This window comes from Cervus canadensis, chromosome 28, assembly GCF_019320065.1.
Source record: "Cervus canadensis isolate Bull #8, Minnesota chromosome 28, ASM1932006v1, whole genome shotgun sequence".
Classification (NCBI taxonomy): Eukaryota; Metazoa; Chordata; class Mammalia; order Artiodactyla; family Cervidae; genus Cervus; species Cervus canadensis.
In genome coordinates, this window is record NC_057413.1 from 2,891,259 (window position 1) to 2,914,502 (window position 23,244).

At 47.6% G+C, this 23,244-nt stretch overlaps 1 protein-coding gene across 6 annotated transcripts in view; it reads left to right on the forward strand.

Annotated features, from left to right (window-relative positions):
- FARS2 (phenylalanyl-tRNA synthetase 2, mitochondrial) overlaps positions 1–23,244 on the forward strand; it is a 289,442-nt gene that overhangs the window by 68,328 nt on the left and 197,870 nt on the right. For 5 of the 6 annotated variants that reach the window (XM_043450463.1, XM_043450461.1, XM_043450460.1 and 2 more), the window contains 2 exons: positions 6,312–6,471; positions 15,893–16,024. In XM_043450463.1, coding sequence (XP_043306398.1) covers positions 6,312–6,471; positions 15,893–16,024 — 292 coding nt within the window. The remainder of the gene's footprint in view (positions 1–6,311; positions 6,472–15,892; positions 16,025–23,244) is intronic. The other variant, XM_043450465.1, reaches the window with a different exon arrangement.

A 23,244-nucleotide genomic window follows, 5' to 3' on the forward strand; every position in this document is an offset into this window, starting at 1 on the left:
TTGGTGGCTGCATGCGGGGAAGTGAAGGAAAAGGAAAAACAGCTGAAAAGGATGCCTGGGCTGCCGTCCTGGGACCACTCCCAGGGTCAGGAGTGTTTGGGGTGGGGTCCGGAGAGCCAGTGGACTTGGGGCATGTTTGGGCGGAGGTTCTGCCGGTGCGCGTGTCCAGCGGGCTGGCGTGGGGGGGTGGAGACGCAGACGCAGGCTCCATCGCACGTGGTGGCTTGGCTGCGCCCATCTCAGGCAGAGTCTGCAGGGCAAGACGGGTGCAAGCTGAGAAGGAGGCCTGCGGAGTAGAAATACTTAACGACGGGGAGGAAGGAGAGGAAGCCGTGAAGAGAACCACGGAAGCGCTGCCAGTCTGACTGCGATGAGAAGGGCGGGCGCGGCACGAGAAGGGATGGAGGGCGTCTTGTTGGTCTTGCAGGCCGTTGTGTGAAGAGGATGGACCACGCGTACTGAGCAGAGAGAGCCAGGCAGAGGTCAAAGGTCCCAGAGACGGGGTGGGGGGGTTTCCAGGTGAGAGCCATGAGGACGGTGTCACTGTGGGGCATTAGTGACACCTGCAGCCATCAGGAGAGGCTGTGCGTTTCATTTTCTCAGTTTTTAATTGAAGGTGGGCCTGAAGAGCCAGATTCTTTCCTCTCTGTGGCGTGGGGCCACTCCCCAGCCTGTTTCCTGGGCTCAGGCACCGCAGCAGGAGAGGTGGGGTGGTCTCCTAGGCACCACGGTCAAGCTGAGATGCAGTGAGCGTGTGCTCTTGGGCATCCCACGTGCCTAGCGCATTCTCCTTGGGTTTCCTTGAGGGCCCTTGAGTGTTAAGAGCCCCCCGCCACACGGGGACTCCTTGAATTCGGGTGTTATTTTGATTATTCTATGCTCTGTCATCCTTAAGAGTTTTGTACAAGGAGCAACATGACTCACCCACGTCTCTTCCTCCTGGAGGTTTCTCCTGACCACCTCTGGGTTTGAGCAGCGCCTCTTCGTCTTTCCCACCTTCATGAGGATTATTGCTTTGTCTAAGCTCTCAAAGCTTTTCTTTTCCTCGTTTCTCCTGCCTTTTCGCCTTTGCTTCTTGTCCTTCCTTGGATGAGGAGGGCAGGCTGAGATACCCCTTGTCAAGCACTGGTGTTGTGATAGGAGCCACAGGGTCACCAGCCTCCCTGTGCCTGGCGGTGCCCTCGACCTCCACGTGGCCTCCACCGCCCGGCGCCTCCCTGTTACGGGGGCAGCATCGTCGTAGCTCACACGAGGTTCCAGAGCGGGCCTCCTCAAATAACCCGGCACACTGAAGCACGTGTGCATTGGAAGATACACAAAAAACAAAGTTTTAATTTTCATTCTTTGAAGGACTGATTGGCCCTTGTGCAACAATAATGGTTTACTTGGGATAAACCGTCACTGTTTCATGGAAGGTGCCCACCGCCGCATCACCGTGTCAAGCCACCACTGCGCCTCTCTGCTCAAGCCTTCTGTCCACTCCTTCATCCCATCTGTCTGACCATAGGCCCTCTGACCACCAAGCCAAGCTGATGGTCATGTGTATGCTGTCAGAGAAATAAGAGGAGCCTGGAAGATGGGATCAGGGGCCAGAGTTGGGTTTCAGTTCACGCTTCATCACTTGCTGTGTACCAATGGCCGGTTAACTTCTCAAAGTCTTAAGTTTCTTATATGAGAAATGGGGGAAAGAACAGGATTGTGAGAATTAAATGAACCCCTCAAGTGAAAAGGTAAGCCTGCAGTAAGGTAGCAAATTAGTAAATGAGCAATAAGTGTTAGCCAATAGCAGTCCACGCCGCAGCAGCAAAGTCACTTATAGGGTCCTTTCATCTGCCCAGGAATTCAGAGAAGCAGGGCGGGGATGGGGGGATGTTTGCATTAATATGTAAGGTGGACTGTATGGATTAAACCTGTGATCAATGCATAATTTTAAACAGTTGAATAGAAAAATGGCTGCCTTGGGAACCACGGAGCAGCCCTAAATAGCTGCCTGGAATTTTGTTGTCATTCAAGCCCATTTATCCTTGGCTGCCCATCGGATTTTGCATAGATGTATGTTATTCTTCTGACCATTTGCCTTTTTATTTGTGTTTTAAATGTATGTTTAAAATCTGGGCCGTTTTGCAAAATCCTTTTGGCTTTCTAAATTTCAAATATAATTGGCTTTTGCAATCCATTTTTATTCTTAAGCCTGATTAGAATTAATTTTTTGCACCTATTCTTTTCTCATTTGTGAACTACCTGCCCTGGCTTCTGTAAGCAGTTCTAGTAGCGGTGGAATTTGTATTCTGGGTCACTGAGGCTTCTGCAAGGACACTTAAAAAAATGTCAGAGAAATAGAAGAAATCCTAGTGGAAAAACAAATGGCACAGCCTATTGTGTGCAGCTAATGGAAATCTAATTTAGTTTTATTGCCAGTGGATGTCTCTCAAACGGAACGCTAAGTGAAAGGCAGCCACTTCAAGGCCCCTGGAATCAAGGGTGAGACGAGTGGCTTAGTCCCTGCGTGGTGGTCGCTCGGCTACGTGACCTCAGCCTCCCTGGGTCTTCACCTCTCCAGAGTCCGTTTCCTTATCTGAGACTGGCTTGGCTGCTGTCTCATGCACCTTCCAGCTCCAGTGTTACATTTCCTCTAGAAACAAGAGCTGACTTGTTTACATGTTTGTTTGTTTGTTTTCTCCTGTGCTGTATTATGCTGATGGTATCATGAATCACTGCTTTTCCTTCTTGCAGAATTTTCCAAACTTTAGTCTTTATTGTATGTTAATGAGTATTTTCTTTGTTCTACCTATATATTGCAGACACTGTAGATATTAGTTTTTAAAAAGTAGTAAAATATTAATGTGATTCCAAAAGTCAGAACTGTATGAACAATCTTACTTAAAAAAGGGTCCCTCCTGTCTCTGCCCGCTTCCCACCACCTCCTCTTCACTCCACCGTGTTTCCCAGTTCTTTTCATTCTGCAGCCTGTTCCGTTCCGCTTTCTAGTAGGCAGTCAGTCTCATTTCTATTTCCTCATTCCTATGTTGTTTATTTTTGTTTTATGCGAATGAACAGGTTCATTATATAGATATTATATATATTCACTTATATAGAATACATTTATTTAAATATATTTTGGCCACACCAAGTGGCTTGTGGGATCTGAGTTCCCCAATCAGGGATCAAACCCGGACCCTTAGCAGTGAAAGCACAGAGTCCTAACAACTGGACTGCCAGGGAATTCTCAGATTCATGTATATTGTATTATTTTCTCTTCTTTCTTGCATGAAAAGTACCATAGTAAGATTGCTTTTTTCACATAGTGGGGCTTGAGAATCATTACATATCATTTCAGAGTGGTCATCCTCATATTTTAATTAATATTATGTCTCTTAAGTACTCCACTGTATGGATCAGTCAGTTCAGTGGAACAGTCATTTCAGCCACTTGGTCGTGTCCGACTCTTTGTGACCCCATGGACTGCAGTGTGCCAGGCCTCCCTGTCCATCATCAACTCCCAGTTGCTCAAACTCACGTCCGTCGAGTAGGTGATGCCATCAAACCATCTCATCCTCTGTCGTCCCCTTCTCCTCCTGCCCTCAATCTTTCCCATCATCAGGGTCTTTTCCAATGAGTCAGTTCTTCCATCAGCTGGCCAAAGTACTGGAGTCCTGTATGAATAGACCATAGTTTATTTAACCTCTCTCTCTTTTTTTTGTGTGGGCCTTTGTTTTCCAGTACTTGGCAAATTTAAATAATGCTATAGTGAAAACCTGGTTATGTATATATTAATTCTGGAGGTGTATTCAGGGTAAATAGCCAGAAGTAGAAGAGCTAGGTCAGGAGATGACTGCAAATGTAGTTTTGTTGGACATTACCAAATTTACCTCCAGAATGGTCCCACCAGTTTTCACTTCCATCAGCAGTGTGTGAGTTCATCTTTTCCCAAGCCTCACCAAAAGACTGTTGTCTTGCTTTTTAATTTCCACCAATGCAATAGTTGAAAAACAATGTGTCATTGTTGTTTTATTTTGCATTCCTCTGTCTGAACATTTTTCTATGAAGTTTTCGGCCATTAAACCAATGAGTTTATTCCACTGGCACTCTGTCTTCTTCCACTTTTGAGTTACACTATTTCTATTTTGTCGTGACATATAGAAAAAAGAGTCATTAATAAGAAATCCCCTATGCTCTCGTATGTTTAAAGCTTTTACTGTGGATTTAGTACTGAAAGCCCAGCGTTGCTGAATATAAAATTCTTGGCCCATGTATTTTTGTTGTTGTTGTTGTTGAGTTGTTTGAATATGTGGCTTCACTGTACCTTGTTTGTATGCTGTTTTGGAAGTTTGATGCTAAGCCGGTGGCTTTGCCTTTCTAAGATGTTTGATCTTTCTGCCTGGAGACCTTGAGGATTTTTTCATCATTGAGGGCTAATACTTCTGCTAGGATATGTCTTTTATGTGGTTCTTCAGGTACCATTTTACCTGGTTCACAGTTATTCTGCTCCACTGTTCTGTCTTTTGTCTTTCACCGACTCCAGTTATATAAATATTATTTCTCCTTTGCCTGTCTTCCATTTCTGCTACCCTCTCTCTGATTCGTCTTTATTTCTTTGTCATTTTCTTGGCTATTTCCTTGTTTTTCTTCAGGTCTTCTCACTAAGTCCTCATTGAATCCATTATTCCTTGTGTCTTGTAAGTTAGAGTTTAGTTCCAAAATGATTTTTTTTCCTTCTGTTTCTTTCTTGATTTCACAATTCTCTGTTTTTTGTTCATGTTTGTTCTAAACATCAAGCAATTATTTATATCACCAAATGCTCGTTTGAACACATATAGTTTCATTTTCAAGTATCATCTTATACTTTTCTTCTGCTTCTTGGTTTTCTTTTTTGGAGGAAGAGAGCCATCAGTTGAGCTGTTTTGAATGGTTTTTAAATTTTTTAATTCCTTTGTGGTGATTTTCTGTAGTTCTGTAGAATTACTTCTGTTCCTTTTTGTGGGTTTTTGGTTGTATAGACGGCTTTGCAGCTCTCTGGTGCCCTCTTCTGTGAGTGTAGCAAAGTGCAGAATCTTTAGTGGAATTTTTTTTAGAGGGAGGTTTTGTGAAGCCCTAGACTTTCTCTTTTGTTTCTTTTATGCCTCCCTACCTAATGGCCAAAAAAATATCTTTTACTTTCTTTTGCCCCTTTCTCTTCCATTGTAGCCATGCCTCTGGAAAGCTGTAGTTTCAAACTGAGCAAACATTTGACTCCCTTTTCTGTGGGGTCTGATCAGATCCACCAGGACACTCTCAGGATTTGAATACTCGCTCCTTCTGGTGCTGGCTTTAGGTCGCCTGGTTCCTCACTAGTTCCCGTCTTCTCTCCCCCTCCTCACCTGTGCTCACTTACCTCCGTCTTGAGTCAGTCTCCCTACCAGGCGAAGACCTGCGTTGTTGTTAAGACGGGAGCGCTTTCTTTAGTGGTTAAGCAGCTTCGGACTGATGACGGCTGTGACTAGTGGTTGGTGATTGTGAAGCCAATGTATTTAGTCACTGCAAGGTGCCTGCGATTCTGTGCTTCTGCATTATTTTATTTAATTATCATAAAGTCTCTTTTCATCCCCACTTTTTGAACTGTTACCTGAAGCTTAGCTCCTGTATCACTTTTTGGAGTTTGAAAGTCTCTCAGTCGTGTCCAACTCTTTGCGACCCCATGGACTATACATGTCCATAGAATTCTCCAGGCCAGAATACTGGAGTGGGTAGCCATTCTCTTCTCCAGGGGATCTTTCCAACCCAGGGATTTGAACCCAGGTCTCCCATGTTGCAGGCAATTCTTTACCAGCTGAGCTACCAGCAAACCTAAATTTTTTGTGGCTTATTGGACAGTAAATGGCAGAAACATGTTTCCAGCCTTGTCCTGGCCTTTGGGGTCACAGGGCAACAAGTCCAGGGTGCATCCAGCCTCAGAGGGCTTCACAGGACTTCATGCCTAGGCTGTCCTTTCTCACCTGGTCTCAGGTCATGTTGTGAGGGTGGTGAAAACCTGGTTCACTGGTATTTCCAGTAGCACAGAGGGTCATGTGTCTTGTAAGGAAATGGCATGTGAGTAAGTTGGTGAAAAAGGAAAAGAGGCGATCAGCGTGATCAGAATGGTGTCTTTAATTTCCTAAAGACTGTCCATTACATGTGGCACAGGGCCTTGTTCAACGCTGATACCAAATGAATGTCAATTTCAGTATGTTCACTGATGACTTACTTACTGAGTTTCATTTCCACATTGTGGTTTTTGATGTAGACTGGTGAAGATACTGTTTTTATTTATTTGCATTATTCCTCTTGGTTTACAGTTATTTGCTGGCATAAAAGATGGAGAGAACCTGCAGCTTTTTGAACAGAGTTCCCGCTCTGCCCATAAACAAGAGACACATACGCTGGAAGCCACGAAGCTCGTCGAGTTTGACCTTAAGCAAACACTTACCCAGCTTATGACACATATCTTTGGAGATGGTAGGTACTAAATGCCTTTGTCTTTGGGGGCTTAAATATTCAGCAGTTATCATCTTCCTGAAATCATTAAGCCTACTTGTGTCTAGAGTTTTTGGTCTAAGTTGTAGTTAATGGTTTCGGTCCTTAGTGAAATAGAGCTTATGGGTTTCTTGGTTCATTCCATGTGAGGAGCAGGAGGATATGAAAATGGAATTAGCTGGAGAAAGAAAAATGATTACAGCTTTTGATAAGAATGGTAATGAATTGAGATCAGTCTCACCAATGGAGAGGAAGTGAACAGGCTGATTAATGTCGGAATATTAATATATTATCATTGGTCAGCCTTGATCGATGGGGCAGGATTCTTAAGTGTGTGAGCGAGCCCAGAGGAAGATTTTACATTCTGACGTACTGATTACCAGTGTCAGCAGCACAATACCAACAGTTTCCTGGAGGGAGAACAGTGTTTTTAAGATGTGGATTCTCACTTTAATCACTTGCCCTTCATTCTTTCTCTAAGAAATTTTAGTTTCCCTTTCCCCTCCAACTCTTTTCTGATTTACTTGAGATGGTATTTTTGCTTGTTTGTATAGAGATATAAAGAAGAGGGGAGATTTTTCCTTAATTGCGACCTACTTTTTAGAAAAGATTCTATTTGTTAATAAATTCATGGTCGTCTGTGCCGGGCCTTTGTTGCTGCGTGGGCTTCCTCGGGTTGCGGTGAGCGCCGGCTCCTCTCTGTTGCCGGGACTTCTCCTGTGTGGGGCCCAGGCTCTCGGGCTCAGGGGCTCAGTAGTTGCAGCTCACGGGCTCAGTTGCTCCCATGGCAGGAGGCATCTTCCCAGATCAGGGATCAAACCCATGTGTCCTACAGAGGCAGGCGGATTCCTTACCGCTGAGCCACCAGGGAAACCCCCTGTGATCTACATTTTAAAAATGTTTAGAAAACAGAAGCCCTGCATGGTTAGGATCCTCTCTTATTCTCATACTCTTGTGAGTTTTTAAAAGAACAAGTTCTTTATTGAAGTGTGATTGACAAAAAGTAAACTATGTATATCTAGAGTGTATAATTAGCTAAGTGTATATACAATAAACAACATATTTACACAGTCTGATAAGTCTCAATGTTTGTGTACACCCGTGAAACCACTAGTAGCATCCAGCTAACCAGTGGGTCCCCCCCCCCAGGTCTCCTCCGGCGCCGGTAGGCCCTCCTTCTTGCATGTCCTGTGTCTCCTCCCCCGGCAGCCAGGGATCTTTCTGTCCCTGCCGTTTGCTTCGCTCCTTCCGGGTTTATATAGATGAATCCTGTGATGTGTGTTCTCCCCACCCCTCCTGCTGGCATATTCCACTTAGTACGATCATTTGCAGATTGATCCGTGTTGTAGCGTCATGTCAGTAGTTCATTCCTTTTTTCTTGATGAGCGGTGTTCCATTCTGTAGTTTATCTGTTCATCCATTGAGAGACATTTGGGTTGTCTCCAGTTTTTTGCGGTTACAGGTAAATCTCTGCATATTCGTGTACACGTCTTTGTCTGGACCAATGCCTTCATTTCTTTTCGTTAAGTACCCAGGAGTACAATGGCTGCATCTTTTGGCAGCTGAATTTTAACTTTCTAAGAAGCCGCTAAACTGTCCTGTAGTATATGAAAACTCCTTGTGCTCTGAGGTGGCCAGGGGTTTAAATTTTAGCCATTCCAATAGGACAGTAGTGATTTGTCAAATAAACATTTGGCTATATAAATAACTCTTCCAAATAAACAAGGAAAAATCAACCTGTGAGAGAAATGGGTGATCATGAAGGCAACAGATGATGTGGTTATTAATAGAATGACTCTTGAATGTGTGAAGAGATGCTCACTCTGATTAGTAACCAGGAGAAGCAAATGAAAACTACCTGAACTATCCTTTGTCATTCTTCATATGTGAAAAAACTGAAAAATCCAACAGTTGTATGTATTGACATAGATATAAAGAAATAATATATAGTACACAGTCTTGGCCTTATTCAGGTATCTGCAATACTGTCTCCCTGGGGAACTTGACCACTCACTCACTACTCTTACGTGCCTCGTTTTTCCTACCTCTAGATTTCCCTACTTCTGTGTGAACTCAAATATGTGTTTAAAAAGATTCTTATTATGATTTATTAAACCTCTGCTTCCCTGTTATTCCAAGGTTTCTTCGAATATCTTGACTGTTCATGTACTATTTAAGAACCCACTAATAACCCCATATATTGTTTATATACATATATATATATATTTAAAAGTACATCAATTTCATGCTAGTGTGTTTTTCTAGGAGGCAGAGAGCGGTATTACGGAGAAGGTCCAAATCAGGCTTTCAATTGTGTTCATGGGGTTCTACTAAAACAAAAAAGATATGAAGTTAAATATGACAAAATGTGATGATTTGATAAAATTAAATAGTGAGTGTGTAGATGTTTGCTGTTTTCTATTTCTGTCTCTTTGTTTGGACTATTTCGTGTTAAAATGGTATAATGTAACTGTGAGGCAGGTTTCAGAAAGAGATTGCTGATGCAAAAATCTTATTATAGCCAGCTTCTCTTTACTTTCATGATATGAGATAGGAATTGTGATATTTTTAGCAGTAATATAATCCAGTTAACACTGGAATGCTATAGGGAGATGGATTGTGCTATTCAGGGCATTTTCGAGGCAAGTAATGGTAAAAGAATTCTAACATCTCCTTGGATACAAGAAGATACAACCAGTCCATCCTAAAGGAAATTGGCCCTGAATTGCAAGGACTGATGTGAAGCTGAAGCTCCAATACTTTGGTCAGCTGATGCGAAGAACTGACTCACTGGAAAAGACCCTGATTCTGGGAAGGATTGAAGGCGGGAGGAGAAGGGAACAACAGGATGAGATGGTTGGATGGCATCACCGACTCAATGGACATGAGTTTGAGCAAGCTCCGGGAGGTGGTGAAGGATGGGGAAGCCTGGCATGCTGCATGCAGTGCATGGAGTTGCAGAGTCGGACATGACTGAGCAACTGAACAGTATCGGTTCTAACATTTTAGGGAGACAGCAGTCTGTGTCAAGTCACTTTATAAAGAAACTCAGGATCATCTCAGTTTTTCTGTTGTCACCCTGTGAAGAAAATTGGTTTTAAGCCCTCCTTATTTATGTCTTGCTACACATTTCTATCATCGGATGACCCCCCATTTGTGAGATTTATTGTTGCTGTTTAGTTGCTAAGTTGTGTCTAACTCTTTGCGACCCCTTGGACTGTAGTCCGCCAAGCTCCTCTGTCCATGGGATTTCCCAGCAAAAATATGGGAGTAGGTTGCCATTTCCTTCTCCAGGGGATCTTCCCAGCCCAACCCAGGGACTGGACCTGTGTCTCTGGACTCAGCAGGTGGATTCGGGTTCTCGACCGCTGAGCCACCAAGGAAACCCCTTGTGAGGTGTAGAAGCTGCCCTGCGGTTACACGGGTGACCGAGTGGTTCTGAGTTGGCGGGTAGCTTCCTCTCTCTAACAGCTGGTGTTTGTGTTTCTCATTCTTCTTTATTATTTTTCATTCCTTTGCCCCCCTCCACTTGCTTACTGTCCCGGCCCCTCCACGTGGAAAATTCTCACTTATCCTCTGATGTCACCAGCAGTGAAGTCCTCCTTGGTGTCCTCCAGCCAGGAACCCTGCTGGAGTCTGTGCTGAACTCTGGGGAGCCGCCTCTTCTGCGCTCCTCTGAACCCCCTCGGGTGGGTTTCACTTTGCTGCGAGCGTCGCAGTATTGGGTACATGAGACAGTCCCAGTCTTCGAGCAGCTGAGAGTGTGACATCCTCTCCCGGGGAGGCCCGAGTGTCAAGGGAGCGCACAGGAAAGGTGGCTCCTCTGGATCCGGCCGGGAGAGCTCCCAGTGGGGGTCTGAGCTGCCTTACTCACTGAGAGCGGGCATCGAGCTGGACCATGTGAAGGACTGAAAAGAAGAAAAGTCTCATGGCCGGCTGGAGATGGCCGCATGGAACCAGAAAAATTACATTTAAGTTCTCTTTCCTCCAATTGCTCCGAAATCTTGGTCATTTAGTGCTTTAGGTCCTAGTATTTTTAAAGCTCAAGATAATAAATAGTACAGTTTCCCATGAGAATAAAGTGAGATAACATATGTGAACAGTGCCCTTTAAGAAGATATTAAATGCATGTGTAAATATGAAAAGAAATAAGGAAGGTCAGGCAAATGAAGGCAATCAAAATGGGGCCATACAATCAAAGAACAATAGTTACGTTGACTCGTCTTTGTTTTGCCTAGTAAGATGAGATGTGACTTTATGCCAGACAACAGCACAGCAGTTCAGACTGGCATTGATGGTGCCCTAAAAGTCCTTCTGGGCTCCAGCAAGTCATTAAACAGGCATACACACTGCTAGACCATGTATATGTTATAAAGATGTTCCCAGGGATCCTGAGGACCCTAACCCTACGTTCCTCTGAACAATAGTCTTGAACTTTCCTTTGTCTCATTATTCTTTACATTTATATGTGAATAGCTTTCAAAACTGAGCATTGAGGTGAAAGTGTCCAGGTAGTTGTTTTCCTTATAAAAGACCATTCCCGCAGTATATGAGTTTTCTCACACACCTCTCATGCCCATGGCCAAGAATTAAGAATCTCAAGTTTTGAAACAGCAATGAAGTTGTAGCATCTCTATTTCAGGAAAACGTTTGCTTTATTTTTAAAATGCTACCAGCTTAGACTTTTAGGTTTTAGATTTCAGGACAGATTAGAGTTACTATTTCATAGATCTTCAAACTTACGTTTTTGTTCATGAGACCAGAGCCAACAGAATAGTGGAGTGGCAGTAAAGTATCCACCTGCCCAGAGAGTATATCTTGTTCCCGGCACTAAAGTCGGTCTGTGAAAGAGCCTTTTCTTTTTCTTTTCTTCCAGCCATGCGATCATCCTTAACCCCATTCACACAGTCGCTAAACACCCCAAAAATCCTCCTGCATGCCTCATCCGCCCAGCCTCGCCCAGCCCCGTGCACCTTTGCGGGGTATCGCTGACGGGGTGTTGGGGCGTTTGTATCATCCGCTAATGTGTTGCTTGGGGGAGGGGAGGTGCCCCCGCCAGGCTCACGCTGTGAACTTGAAGGGTGAGGGGCCGTGTTACAGGCGGCGGGCTGTGTGCCCTCACGGCGCTCAGGTGGGTGAATGTTCACAGCGCCCTGGGACCTGGCTGAAGGCACGTGCCACGCTCTGACTTCACGCGTTTCAGAAGGGGGTCAATGAGTTGTTTTATTTGGGGTAGGGGTGCTAGTTGCTGAGAAACGTTTCAGTAAGCCTTCTGGGTACAAGCCGTCTGGACGACTTTTAGAGCAGTGGTCACCAGTCTTTTTGGTACCGGGGATGGGTTTTGTGGAAGACAGTTTTCCCACAGACTGGGCAGAGGCGGGGGTTGGTTTGGGGATGATTCAAGTGCATCACATCTATTGCACACTTTATTTCTAATCTAATGCCACCACTCATCTGACGGGAGGTACCGATCCTCACCTGGAGGTTGGGGACCCCTGGTTTAGAGTAACAATAGCCGTAGTAGTGACGATGACAGGAAGCGATGGTAGGCAACAGCGTCAGTTGCTGCATTAAGCTCTCACAAGGACTTCCTCTGTTCTGACCTGCATCTGTTACATAGGTGTGACTGTGATCTAGTTTTCAGGTTCAGGAACCCGGACACGGAGCATTGGAGTACCAAGTAACCACATGGCTCCAGAGTAACCTGAGGCCTTGTTTGAGCCTCCTTGGGCTTTCCTGGCGGCTCAGACAGTCAAGAATCTGCTTGCAATGCAGGAGGTCCAAGCTTGATCCCTGGGTTGAGGGGATCCCCCGGAGAAGGGAATAGCTACCCACTCCAGTATTCTTGCCTGGAGAATCCCACAGACAGAGGAGCCTGGTGGGCTACAGTCCATGGGGTCGCAAAGAGTTGGACACGACTGAGTGATTGACACTTTCACTTTGAGTCCCCTGATTTTGACTTCCGAGCCTGTGTTAGATGTTAGCTCTTTTGAAAGGAGAGAAAGAAGTCATTTCAATAATATTTCTGACACTGATGTTTCTAAAAGCCATGATGTTAAAAAAAAAAAGGGGGGCCCGCCTCCTGCGTGTTGCCCCCGACTCTGTGCCTCTGACTCCCTGTGGCCGCTCCGGATAAAGCCCTGCCCGTGACAGCGTATTCAGGTCCATTTCAGGTACCAATGGTCACCGAGGAGCCTCGGATTCAGCCCTTTAATCAGCTGATGACCAGGAACCGCGTGGGCAGGCCTCAGAGTTATTCAGCAGCTCTTTTTTTATTTGTTTCTATGGCCCGAGTTTTTTACTCTTTTAAATTATTAGTGTTGTATTCCTTTGTTCTTGAAAAGCAAAATTAAAAATTACAACACACTATTTCCTTGTGGCAATTTGTTGTTATTACAGCTGCTTTAGTTTCAGGGTTGTTTTTTTTTCCCCCTACTTGCCAAAGCAGTTGATTATTTTCTGCTAACATTTCAATTGCACCAGCATCCTAAGGCTGTTATAAGAGAGGTTATCCGTTTAGAATTTGAAAGAGAGAAAATAACCTGTAGACAGCTTTTATGCTCATGGAATTCACTGACATTTTTTAACATTGCTAAATTGTTTCCCTCCGTCTTGTACCGTCTGTAGCAGATGGTTTCTTTAAGAGCAGCTCAGGTCAGGTGAAGGATTCCTCACATTTCGGTCTCACTTTTTGTCCTTCAGGGCGTCCAGCCCGTCTCCCTGCTGAAGGCTGACATTTCCCTATAGGAAGCACGGGCCTCCGGGCACGGTTTAGATGAACGCCTCTGAAGGAGAGATGGACTCTGATCCCCTGCTGCTGGCTAGATGCGTTGCTGTGGGCGAGTCATGTGTCTGTTTCTGAGCCGAGCAGGCTTGGCGTTGTCCGTGAGACGCGCTCCCCACTGCCCGTCCTGGGACCCAGCTGTGGGCGAGTCGTGTCTGTCTCAGAGCAGCTGCGGAGGTGGGCAGGCTCCTCGCCCACGGGCACGCTCTTCCCAGGGCCGTCGGCAACCAAAGGCTAGCTGTGGCCGGAACTTGACGGCCCAGCCTTTTGGCCCCCACCCCCCACCCCGTCCCCTCCCCTGCCTCCCCCACCTCGCCCCACCCTTCTGCTTCCCCGCCCCGCTCCCCAGTTCTCAGGGGCTGCACGCCGGCCCCAGGCCCCGAGCCCTCCAGACCTTCAGTCCAGCAGAGGTTTGGGGCCGCCAGATGCACTCACAGCCCTGATGGGGACGCGGCCGGTCTCGCCCCCGGGGCTCGGCTTGCTGCAAGCTCCTCAGAGCCGCAGCCCCAGGCTCTGCTGGGTGACGGTTTCAGTCCCCCTCTCACGCCAGCAGGGAGCCCCTGCCGTCCCAGCGTCTGACCGCAGGCCTCTGGCCTCGCTGGGATCCCAAGCCAGCAGCGCGTGTTCCTGCAGGTGGCGAGCTGGCGTCTCTCCCGGATTGCGGAGCCCGAGCCCAGCAGCGCGGAGCTTTGCCCCCTCTGCCCCCTTGCTTTTCGGGCCTGTTTCTGGCCGGGGGAAGTATTCCTCTTGTCTTTGATCACAGCCTGGCCTTTGCGGTTTTCTCTATCATGCCTGTCGTGGTGCGTCGGGAGCAGGGGGCCGGCAGTGCGCTCTTGGCTGGGGGCGCTTGGCTTGGAAGCCGAGGGGGGTCCGTCTCCACGGTCTGCCCAGGGGAGGGCAGCGGAGGGCTGTGCACCCCCCGTCTGGAGCAGAATTCTCATCTCGGCGTTTTCTGATTGTAAACGTCGAGGTGTGTAAGCCGGCCCGGCTCCTGCATCTGTGGGAGCAGGGGTGATGAATGTGCTGTGTTCATGGCTGCCTGTCCTCAGCGTAAAGGCTGAATTGAAGGAGGCCTGTGAACCATCTCGTGTAGCACCACAGTAAATAAGCAATGGACGTCAATGACCTCAGCGTGCCCTTTAGGAATGTTTCTTTTTCTTCATATTTTTATGAAAACCCGAGAGAGAGTTTAGATCACGGTCTGGTTTGCAATGACATGCCTGTCGAAAATCACCCATTGAGTATTTGTTTTTTACACACTTACCCTAATAAATTGTTACCGGAACTGCGAGATGAATGTTGTTCTTATTTTGACCAATACCGAGGCAGGGAGAACTTAGGGAACTTGCCTGAGGCCCCTCGGCTTGCGGTGGTGGAGCTGGATTCGGTCACGCGTCTGTGGTCGCTCTCTCTGCGCACGGGGGACCCACCCACGTCTCTGGGGCCAGGCATGGAGGGTGGGGCGTGGGCCTCCGTGCCTTTGTGTAAGAGAAGCGTGGTGTGGGATCACGTGTGGTGTTTCTGTGTAAGAAAGGAAGGAAACGAGAGGTGCATGCCTGTGTTTGCTCACGTCTGTTAATGAAAAGGAAACCCTGGAAGTTTACTCAGGGATTCAACGGGCAGAGGAGCCAGGAACCGGTATGCCAGTGAGACTTGTAAACAATGCCCTGTTTTTATTTCAGTTTGATTGATGTGACTGACACGGAACGTTGTTTTAGTATATGATGTAATGATTGTATATAGGTATATATTAAGGATCGCCACGGTAAGTTTACTTAACACCGGTCACCTGACGAACTTCGGATTTTTTCACTCATGGCCTGTTTATACAGGGAAATGTATTGTTTTCACAGTGTTTCAATTTTGAACCCTGTGAATATGTTATTTACTCAAAAAATTTTTTTAAGAAAGAGCAGAGAGCTCTGCTCTCTAATAAGAGCAGAGTAGTATTGGGAAATGTGAGAAAAGGCCTGTTCACCGCTTCATACGGATTCAGTTTAAAGGGCCGTGGGGGTGATTTAGATGTCGTTTGCTTTTATAGAAACTAGCAGAATGACCTGCTTTCCCGTGCGTGCATGCTAAGTCACTTCAGTCGTGTCCGACTGTTTGCAGCTCTGTGGACTGTATAGGCCACCAGGCTCCTCTGTCCATGGGATTCTCCAGGCAAGAATACCGGAGTGGGTTGCCATTCCCTTCTCCAGGGCAATCTTCCCGACCCAGGGATCAAACTTGCATCTCATGCATGTCTTGTGTCTCCTGCATTGGCAGGCGGGTTCTTCACCGCTAGCCCACCTGAGAAGCCCCCTTTCCTGTGACCGTGACCTAATTCTCTCCTCTGCCAGGTGGCCGCAGGGTTGACAGGTGACCGATTGGGTTTCAGAGGGCCCTGGAACTACACAGAGTGTTTCTCATGTTGGGAAAGACGTGTTCAGTTTTTCTCAAGTTTTAAGATTTATTGCCTCCCCCTAAAGTGTTGCAGATTTATTTATTTGCTATTTATTTGACTCAGAAAGTAGTCTTTTGGTGTCATCAGCTACTCTGTCCTTAGCAGATTTGGTCACGGAAAAGGCGAGACTGCCTGTAACGCTGGGTGTCTGTTTTTCTCCGGCGTCTTTGCAGGACTGGACGTCAGATGGGTGGACTGCTACTTCCCCTTCACTCACCCCTCCTTCGAGATGGAGATCAACTTCCACGGGGAATGGCTGGAGGTTCTGGGCTGCGGGGTGATGGAGCAGCAGCTGGTAAACTCAGGTACGGGAGGACCCAGCGTGTGGGCACAGGCTCTCCTGGGGGGCCCTGTTCCCAGGGAGCCCCACGCGCGTGCTGTCTGCGTCCGCATCTGCACCCCCCTGCAGGGCTCGCCGCCCGGCCTCTGTGCTGGCTTCGCCCTCCGGACTTTGCGCTGTGCTCTGGGAGAGCACCATCTCTCTCGCCTAATTTTGCAGTGGCTTCTTGGTCTTGGAACTCTTCCTCGTCAGCTCCGGGTGTTGGGTTTGCACTGACGATGTTGTGTTTGTTGGTCGGCTGCTTTGGAATCGCCCACAAGCCTTTGAGGCGTGTCCCACGAGAGCTGCCTGTCTTCCAGACTATTTGGGAACAAAGCCAGCCTGTCGTCCCTTTTTTTGTTCCCACTGCGTTTGGAACTGTGCCCCCGGCTCAGCAGATGTTCCGTAAGTGCTGAGAACACAGTGTAAGACGTGGAGGCCTGTAGTGTCTGCTGGTTTGTCCTCGACCCTCACTGTTGGCTGGACCACCCGATGCGGGGGGAGTGGAAAATGGGGGGCACTGATGAAATTCTCCCTGGACTATAGGAACTTGAGAACGATCTTTCCAGCTCTTTGTAGGACCATTGTTTCATGAAAATGATTATTTCTAGGAATTCTCCAGGGGTCCAATGGTTAGGACTCTTTGCTCTCACTGCCAAGAGCCTCGGGTCAGGGAACTAGGATCTCACAAGCCACAAGGTCCCCCCTCCCCCTCCAAAATAAAAATTATTTCTAAACTTAATTTCAGAGCTGTGAATTATTTTTTTTTTTTAAGTCACGGTCAGAATTTAAGTTTAAAAGTACTTTATCACGTTGTGAGTCCTCCAGGGGAAGCTGGCTAAGATTGGGCATCAGGGTAGGAGGGTCCCCGTGTGAGCAGCAGGAGGAGGAGGAGGGGGGCTGATGCTGATGGTCTCCACCGCCCCCCAGACCCCCTCCCCATGTAGAAGGACATGCCCTCTGTGGCCGGGGAGTGAGGCGGCTCTGGATCAGGCTGGTCACGGGCCTCCTGCGGCAGCAGACCGGAGGGGAGCGGTCCCTCTTGGGGACTCAGAGCTGAGCATGGACCCTGGGTTAAGGTCCAGGGGTGAGAGAATGAGGGTGGAGGGAGACAGGAGGCGGGGAGTCGGCGCTGCCTGGCTTGGGCCGTGGGGACCGCCCTGGGCTCAGAGCCAGCCAGCTCCGGGGTTCCTCTCCACTCAGCCCAGCAAGGCTCACGGGAGAGCCCAGCTCGGGGCCACACGCTTCTTGGACGGTTCTCCAACGTTTGAAGGTCATTCATGGAGAAGAGGGCGCAGAGAGGTGGCAGAGGAGGGCCTGTGGGTGAACTCGGGGAGGCGGGGACGAGTGTCTGCGGCGGCAGGAGTGCTGTCCGGACCGCTGTGTCTTCGTCAGCACCTTGTCTAACCCCGCCAGTCTCCGTCTGTCAGAGTTAAAATGAGCGCAGAGACGCCGCCCTCCAAGTTTCTTTCTGATGGTTCGAGGAGGCGAGCTGAGCACAGGCTCTGGCCCGTAGCCAGTAAAGGTGCATCTCTGACATTATTAAACAGGTTTTGTTGTTTTGTTTTTCCAAATGGTGAGAGCCACTTATTATCAGAGAGCCCCCTTAGTTGGAAATGTTTAAACAGAGGCTGTCCATCGTGGCATAGAGACAGCTTCTGGTCAGGTAGAACTCGATTTCCTCCGTGACCTTAGTATCCGTGATGCTAGATGGAGTGAATAACTTTAGAGGGAGGAAGATTGAGGGCGGTAAGAAAGACGAGAATCAAAGATACGCGTCTCAATAGGAAGCACAGGACACTGGGAGCAGACGTGTGAGCCGTGATCTCTCCTTGAGCAGGAACTCACTTCAAAAAACAGACAGGTGCCTTTGCTTTGCTTTGTCTTTTAGGCAAAAGACTTGCTGGACCCTCGGCTTCCTCCCAGGGCACCTGGTGTCCAGGGCCAGCGCTCAGAACGCCAGTCAGGGAGGGTCAGTTTCGAGTCGGCTGCCACTTCCTGAGTCAGCCGTCTCTTCCTCGTGAGTGGCCAGTGTCCTTCATAGGTTCTTAGGAGGTTTATTCACACAGTAATTGGCTGAATATAGTCCCTGAAACAGGTTCCCAAGTCATTACTGTACATCAATGGCGCTGCTTTTCTGCAATTAGATCAGCCCTGTCGGGTAATCCTTGGAGGACACGGCGAAGTAGAAAAAGAAAAGAAAAAGAAGAAGACCCCTGAGATGCGCGTGTGTCTGATAGAGGCACAGGGTGGTGGAAGGTGCTTCCGGTTGTTGGGAAATGTACACATAAAATTTAAATACCTTGTGAGAGAGAGAGAGACTAAAGAAGAGGAAGAAGAGGTGCTTTCATAAAAGAAATTCCGTGTGGGCTTTTCTGTTTGAACTTGAAGCTGTCACGCCAGAGTTCTGCTCCGCGCTGTCAGACTGGCATCTGTTTTGATGTCTGTAGTCATAATCCTTAAACTGCGTGCCAGGCGGTCACTAACCGCAGACGGCATGTGCACGAACCGCCAGCTTTATTTTCTGAGTTCCTGTGGCGCAGCAGAGGGCTGGCTGGCTCTGGTCACATTGCCTCCCCTCACTTGGCCATTCTTATTGCGTTTCCTCCTGCATTTCCCACCGCCAGCCCCCCTCCCCCCTGCCCCCGCACCCCACTGACTTTTAAAAATAGAAGTTCCAAGTGATGTTAAAGTCAGTCATTATAGTCTCCATCTTCATGGTTCTTAGAGTTGTTCAGTCGCTAAACCTTGTCTGACTCTTTGCGCCCCATGGACTGTAGCACGCTAGGCCTCCTTGTCCTTCATTATCTCCTGGAGCTTGCTCAAACCCATGTCCATCGAGTCAGTGATGCCATCCAACCATCTCATCCTCTGTCGTCCCCTTCTCCTCCTGCCTTCAATCTTTCCCAGCATCAGGGTCTTTTCCAATGAATCAGCTCTTCGCATCAGGTGGCCAAAGTATTGGAGCTTCAGCTTCAGCATCAGTCCTTCCAATTTATATTCAGGGTTGATTTCCTTTAGGATGGACGGGTTTGATCTCCTTGCAGTCCAGGGGACTCTCAAGAGTCTTCTCCAGCCCCACAGTTCAACAGCATCAATTCTTCAGCGCTTGGCCTTCTTTATGGTCCAACTTTTGTATCCGTACATGACTACTAGGAAGACCACAGCTTTGACTACACAGAGCTTTGTTTGCAAAGTGATGTCTCTGCTTTTTAATACGCTGTCCAGGTTGGTCATAGCTTTCCTTGAGGTGCTGCTTAATGCTGAGATACGTGGTGACCGAAGAGGTTGACGGCGCAGTGACATGAGCAGGTGTCGGCTGAGCCCCGACTGTGCGCCAGCAGCTCACGAAGTGCCCTGGAGGCTTGCTTCCGTTTGACCTTGCCAGCAAAGCTCTGGGTGGGTGCTGTCACTCTCCCTCTTCTGGAGCCTCCGAAAGGTGATCAGGCTTGAACGGCTGGCAGCACCCCTTGCCCAGATCTTTCGGACAACAGTCAGTTACTATATCTGCTACCTGAGTGGTAAATTGTATGATTTTGAAGTGGCTAGAAGTCCTTCCAAGTAAATGATTCTGCTGCACATGGAATGAAGAGCTGGAACCAACGGAAACAACAGCAAACAAAGCTGTTTGTTCTGTGGTTATTTATCACCCTTGCCGTGGGGCCCTGCCTCCATGTGGGTTCTCTCTGTGAACAAGTGCATTTAATTAAATGCAAAAGATTAGATCGCTAATTTGAACAGGCAGTGAAAACACTTTATGACACATTTAAGTTGACTGTGGCGTATGTGTGTTTTTGCGCACAGAACAAGATAAGGCTCTTCCGGAAAGCTGAGAGAATTTTATTTCTCCTCTCTTAAGTTACGGCGCCTTTAGCTTTGCTCTCCAGCCGCTGAGATCTGGTAATTGTGATGTGGGCGGCGACTGCTGTCCTGAGGACTTGATTGTTTTTCCCTTGAGGAGATGTTTTGAAGACAGCAGTGAGTCATGTCTCCAAATTCTACACACTTATCTCCCTTTGGGCTGACTCAGGCCGCCGTCTTTCCAGGTACTATACGGATCAGGAAGACAGGAAACATCACTGGGTGACCGTGGGTTGTCATCATGCCTGGAAGGAACTTAACGTTTATTGAAAAATTTAGAAGATTGTACACAGGCCAAGGAGGAGAAAAGGCTCCATCCTGGGAAATAACTTTTTAGAAAACGGAACCACTTTCTTTACCTCTTCATTAAAATTTAAAACTTGACTCTTTGGGGAAAAAAACCTTATAAATATGCACATGAACGGTTTCTAGTTTTAAACAATCATTCTTTTGTTCATTTGTTTGTCAAATGTCTCTTGAATTACTTCTAAGGCTGTAGAAAAGCAAAAAAAGCATCGTCCTGGCCGTTGAAAACAACACAGCATGCCCAGACATAAACATAATTAGTTAGAGTGCCACGTGGCACGTGTCTGTAACAGAGGTGCAGTGGGCGGAGCTGGGGAAGACGGGGCCAAGCCCTCGTCCTGGTTACACGCAGGGTAGAAGGTGGCATCCACTCACTTTGGGCTGCTCTGCAGTGTGGCGTGAGCATCCCAGCGTAAGGAAGCTTCCTGCTCACAGGGGGTCATGTCCTTGATCTTTGCCTGGACATGCAGGTGACACAGCTGATGCTTCTGTCGCTGTCTAGGTGAGACCCTGTTTTCCGTCTGTCCGTCTCCCTGGCGACAGCCTCTAAGCTCCTGCACACGGCTGTATCGCGCAGTGTCACTGATCTAAGCTGGAGAGCTCCCAGGTGGCGCAGATGGAGACCGTCCGGGCCCGTGTCGGACGCGAGCGGACGTGCCGCCGTGTCTCCTGCATCGGCCCGCGGATTCTCAACCACTGGACCACCAGGGAAGTCCGATGTCTGCACTGTTTTGATCCCTTTGGCGTTGTAGTAACTTTGGAAATCGGGACGTGTGAGTCCGACTTTGTTCTTCCTCTGTTCATTCTTTACTCTTTGCCGTGACGTGCTCAAGTCTCCGTAATTAAAAAATAATTTTTTCCTTAAAGTCATCCTTTACTGAAAGACTTCCTTCTGATACTTTATCTGCCCCGCTCTCATCTCTGTCTCTCTGTCTGCTAGTCCTTTGCTGTATCAGCCAGTCCAGGGTCCGTCACTCAGCTGAAGAGTTGGGACACCATACAGGTGGGAGCCCCCGTGTGTCCCCTCCCTGTTAGCACTTCCCCCGCCCCATGAGCATTCACTGTTCTGAATTTTGTGTTGTTCCCTTGATTTTCTACGCATTTTGTAAACAAGTGAACTTTCCCCGGCTTTTGCGCTTTAACATGTGGAATCACGCTGCCTGTCCTTTCCTGCAGCTCTCCAGGAGGACTGTAGCTCTCCACGCGGTGCTGTGAGGCTCATCTCTGTTGTCCTCTGTGGAGTTTCAGCTCCTTCGTCGCTGCTCAAGTTCTAGTGGGTGAATGTGCCATAGTTTAGTCATCCGTTCTTTAAGGGACATTTGACTGTTTACAATATTTGTTTTTTGCTGCTTCAAATGCTACTTGTGTGCGTTTTTTGTACATCTTACATGTGTAGGACTAAGAGTTTCTTAGAGCGATGTTTTAGTTAGCTGTGGAATTGCTGAGTCAGCACTTCTGAACCTCTCGTGTGCGTGCCGAGTCGCCCCAGCAGTGCCCTACTCTCTGCAACCCCATGGACTGTAGGCTGCCAGACTCTTCTGTCCATGGGACTCTCCAGACAGGAATCCTGGAGTGGGTGGCTGTGTCCTCCTTCTGGGGATCTTCTGGGCCCAGGAGTTGAACCTGCGTCTCCCTGCAGCTCCTACGTCGCGGGCACTTTCTTCACCGCTCAGCCACCAGGAAAGCCCTCAGTGCCTTAGCTTTGCCGGTGTCTCCAGGTGGTTTGCAGAGGAGTCGGGCCGATTTCCACAGACGTTCCCTTTGGTCCACAGCCTCTCTCGCATCTGACTTCGTTCAGCTTATTTGGCCAGGCTGGTGAGTTCAGAATAGTCTCTCACTGTGGTCTCATTTACATACAACTGCCATTGATGTGGATCACATTTTAATATATTTATTTGACACACACAGTTTTCCTTTTGCTCATTTTGGGTGGGGCTTATTTTTCTCTTTGTTTTTAATTGATTGGTAGGAATTCATTTATTTTGAAGGCTAATTATTTGTCACTTTTATACATTACAAAATTATGTTCTCTAGGTTGTGGCTTTTCTTTCTTTCTTTAAGTTGCTCTCTCATAAATGGAATATCTGTAGTTTTTACCTGAGTAGCTTTAGGTTTCTTTCTATAACATCATTCTCCCAAAAAGTCACTTCGTCAGGGAATGTGAGTGGGTGTGAGCTGACAGGTTCTGTAAAGATAACCCCTCTGCTTGTCATGCTTGATGCCAGTGGTTTAAGTCTCTGATATTATAGCTGTATCATTCATAGTTTCCACGTGGGGGTTCTGAATACTGAGTGACATTCAAGCGTCTTCCTTCTCTCTCCTAATGCTGCCAGGCTTGGTCCCGCCCTCTGTGACAGTTCTGGCATTTGGAAGGCAGATTCTGGGACGCCTTGTTTGACTAGGAGACACAGCTCGGAGCTTGCTTGAGCACCCCAGTTATACCGTTTGCACAGAATTTGATTTCTTTCCTTGTATGTTTTGCAGTTCTTCCTGATCCTGCTTAGAATCCATGCCATCGCTTCCAATATTTCTACTATTGTAACAAAAGCAAATATTTTGGTAGCTTGATTCAAGCTGTAGTTCGTATATATGTTTCTGATGTTTTTGCAGCTGTAGTGTATGTTACATACCATCTGTGGCATCATTTCTATCCATAGGAGACTTCTGGAAAGCAGAGATTCTGCCCTGTGTCTTATTTTCATCATCTAAGGTCTTGGATATTTAGCAGATATAAAGCAGTTGTCCTACCATCAATGCCGACTTAATTTTCTATTTTCAACCATTTCGAGGCCGTGCCATGTACTGTGCTAGAAATCTTGGGCCAGGCCTGAGGGTCTCAGTTTCTTCATCTGTAAAATAAGGGTCTTAGATGATATAACCTCCAGATTTCCTTTCAGCTCTTGGATCCCATTATTTGGTTTCCTAAACAAGCCAGCTGGCTTCCCTAGTGGCTCAGTTGGTAAAGAATCTGCCTGCAATGTGGGAGACCCAGATTCGATCCCTGGGACGGGAAGATCCCCTGGAGGAGGAAATGGCAAC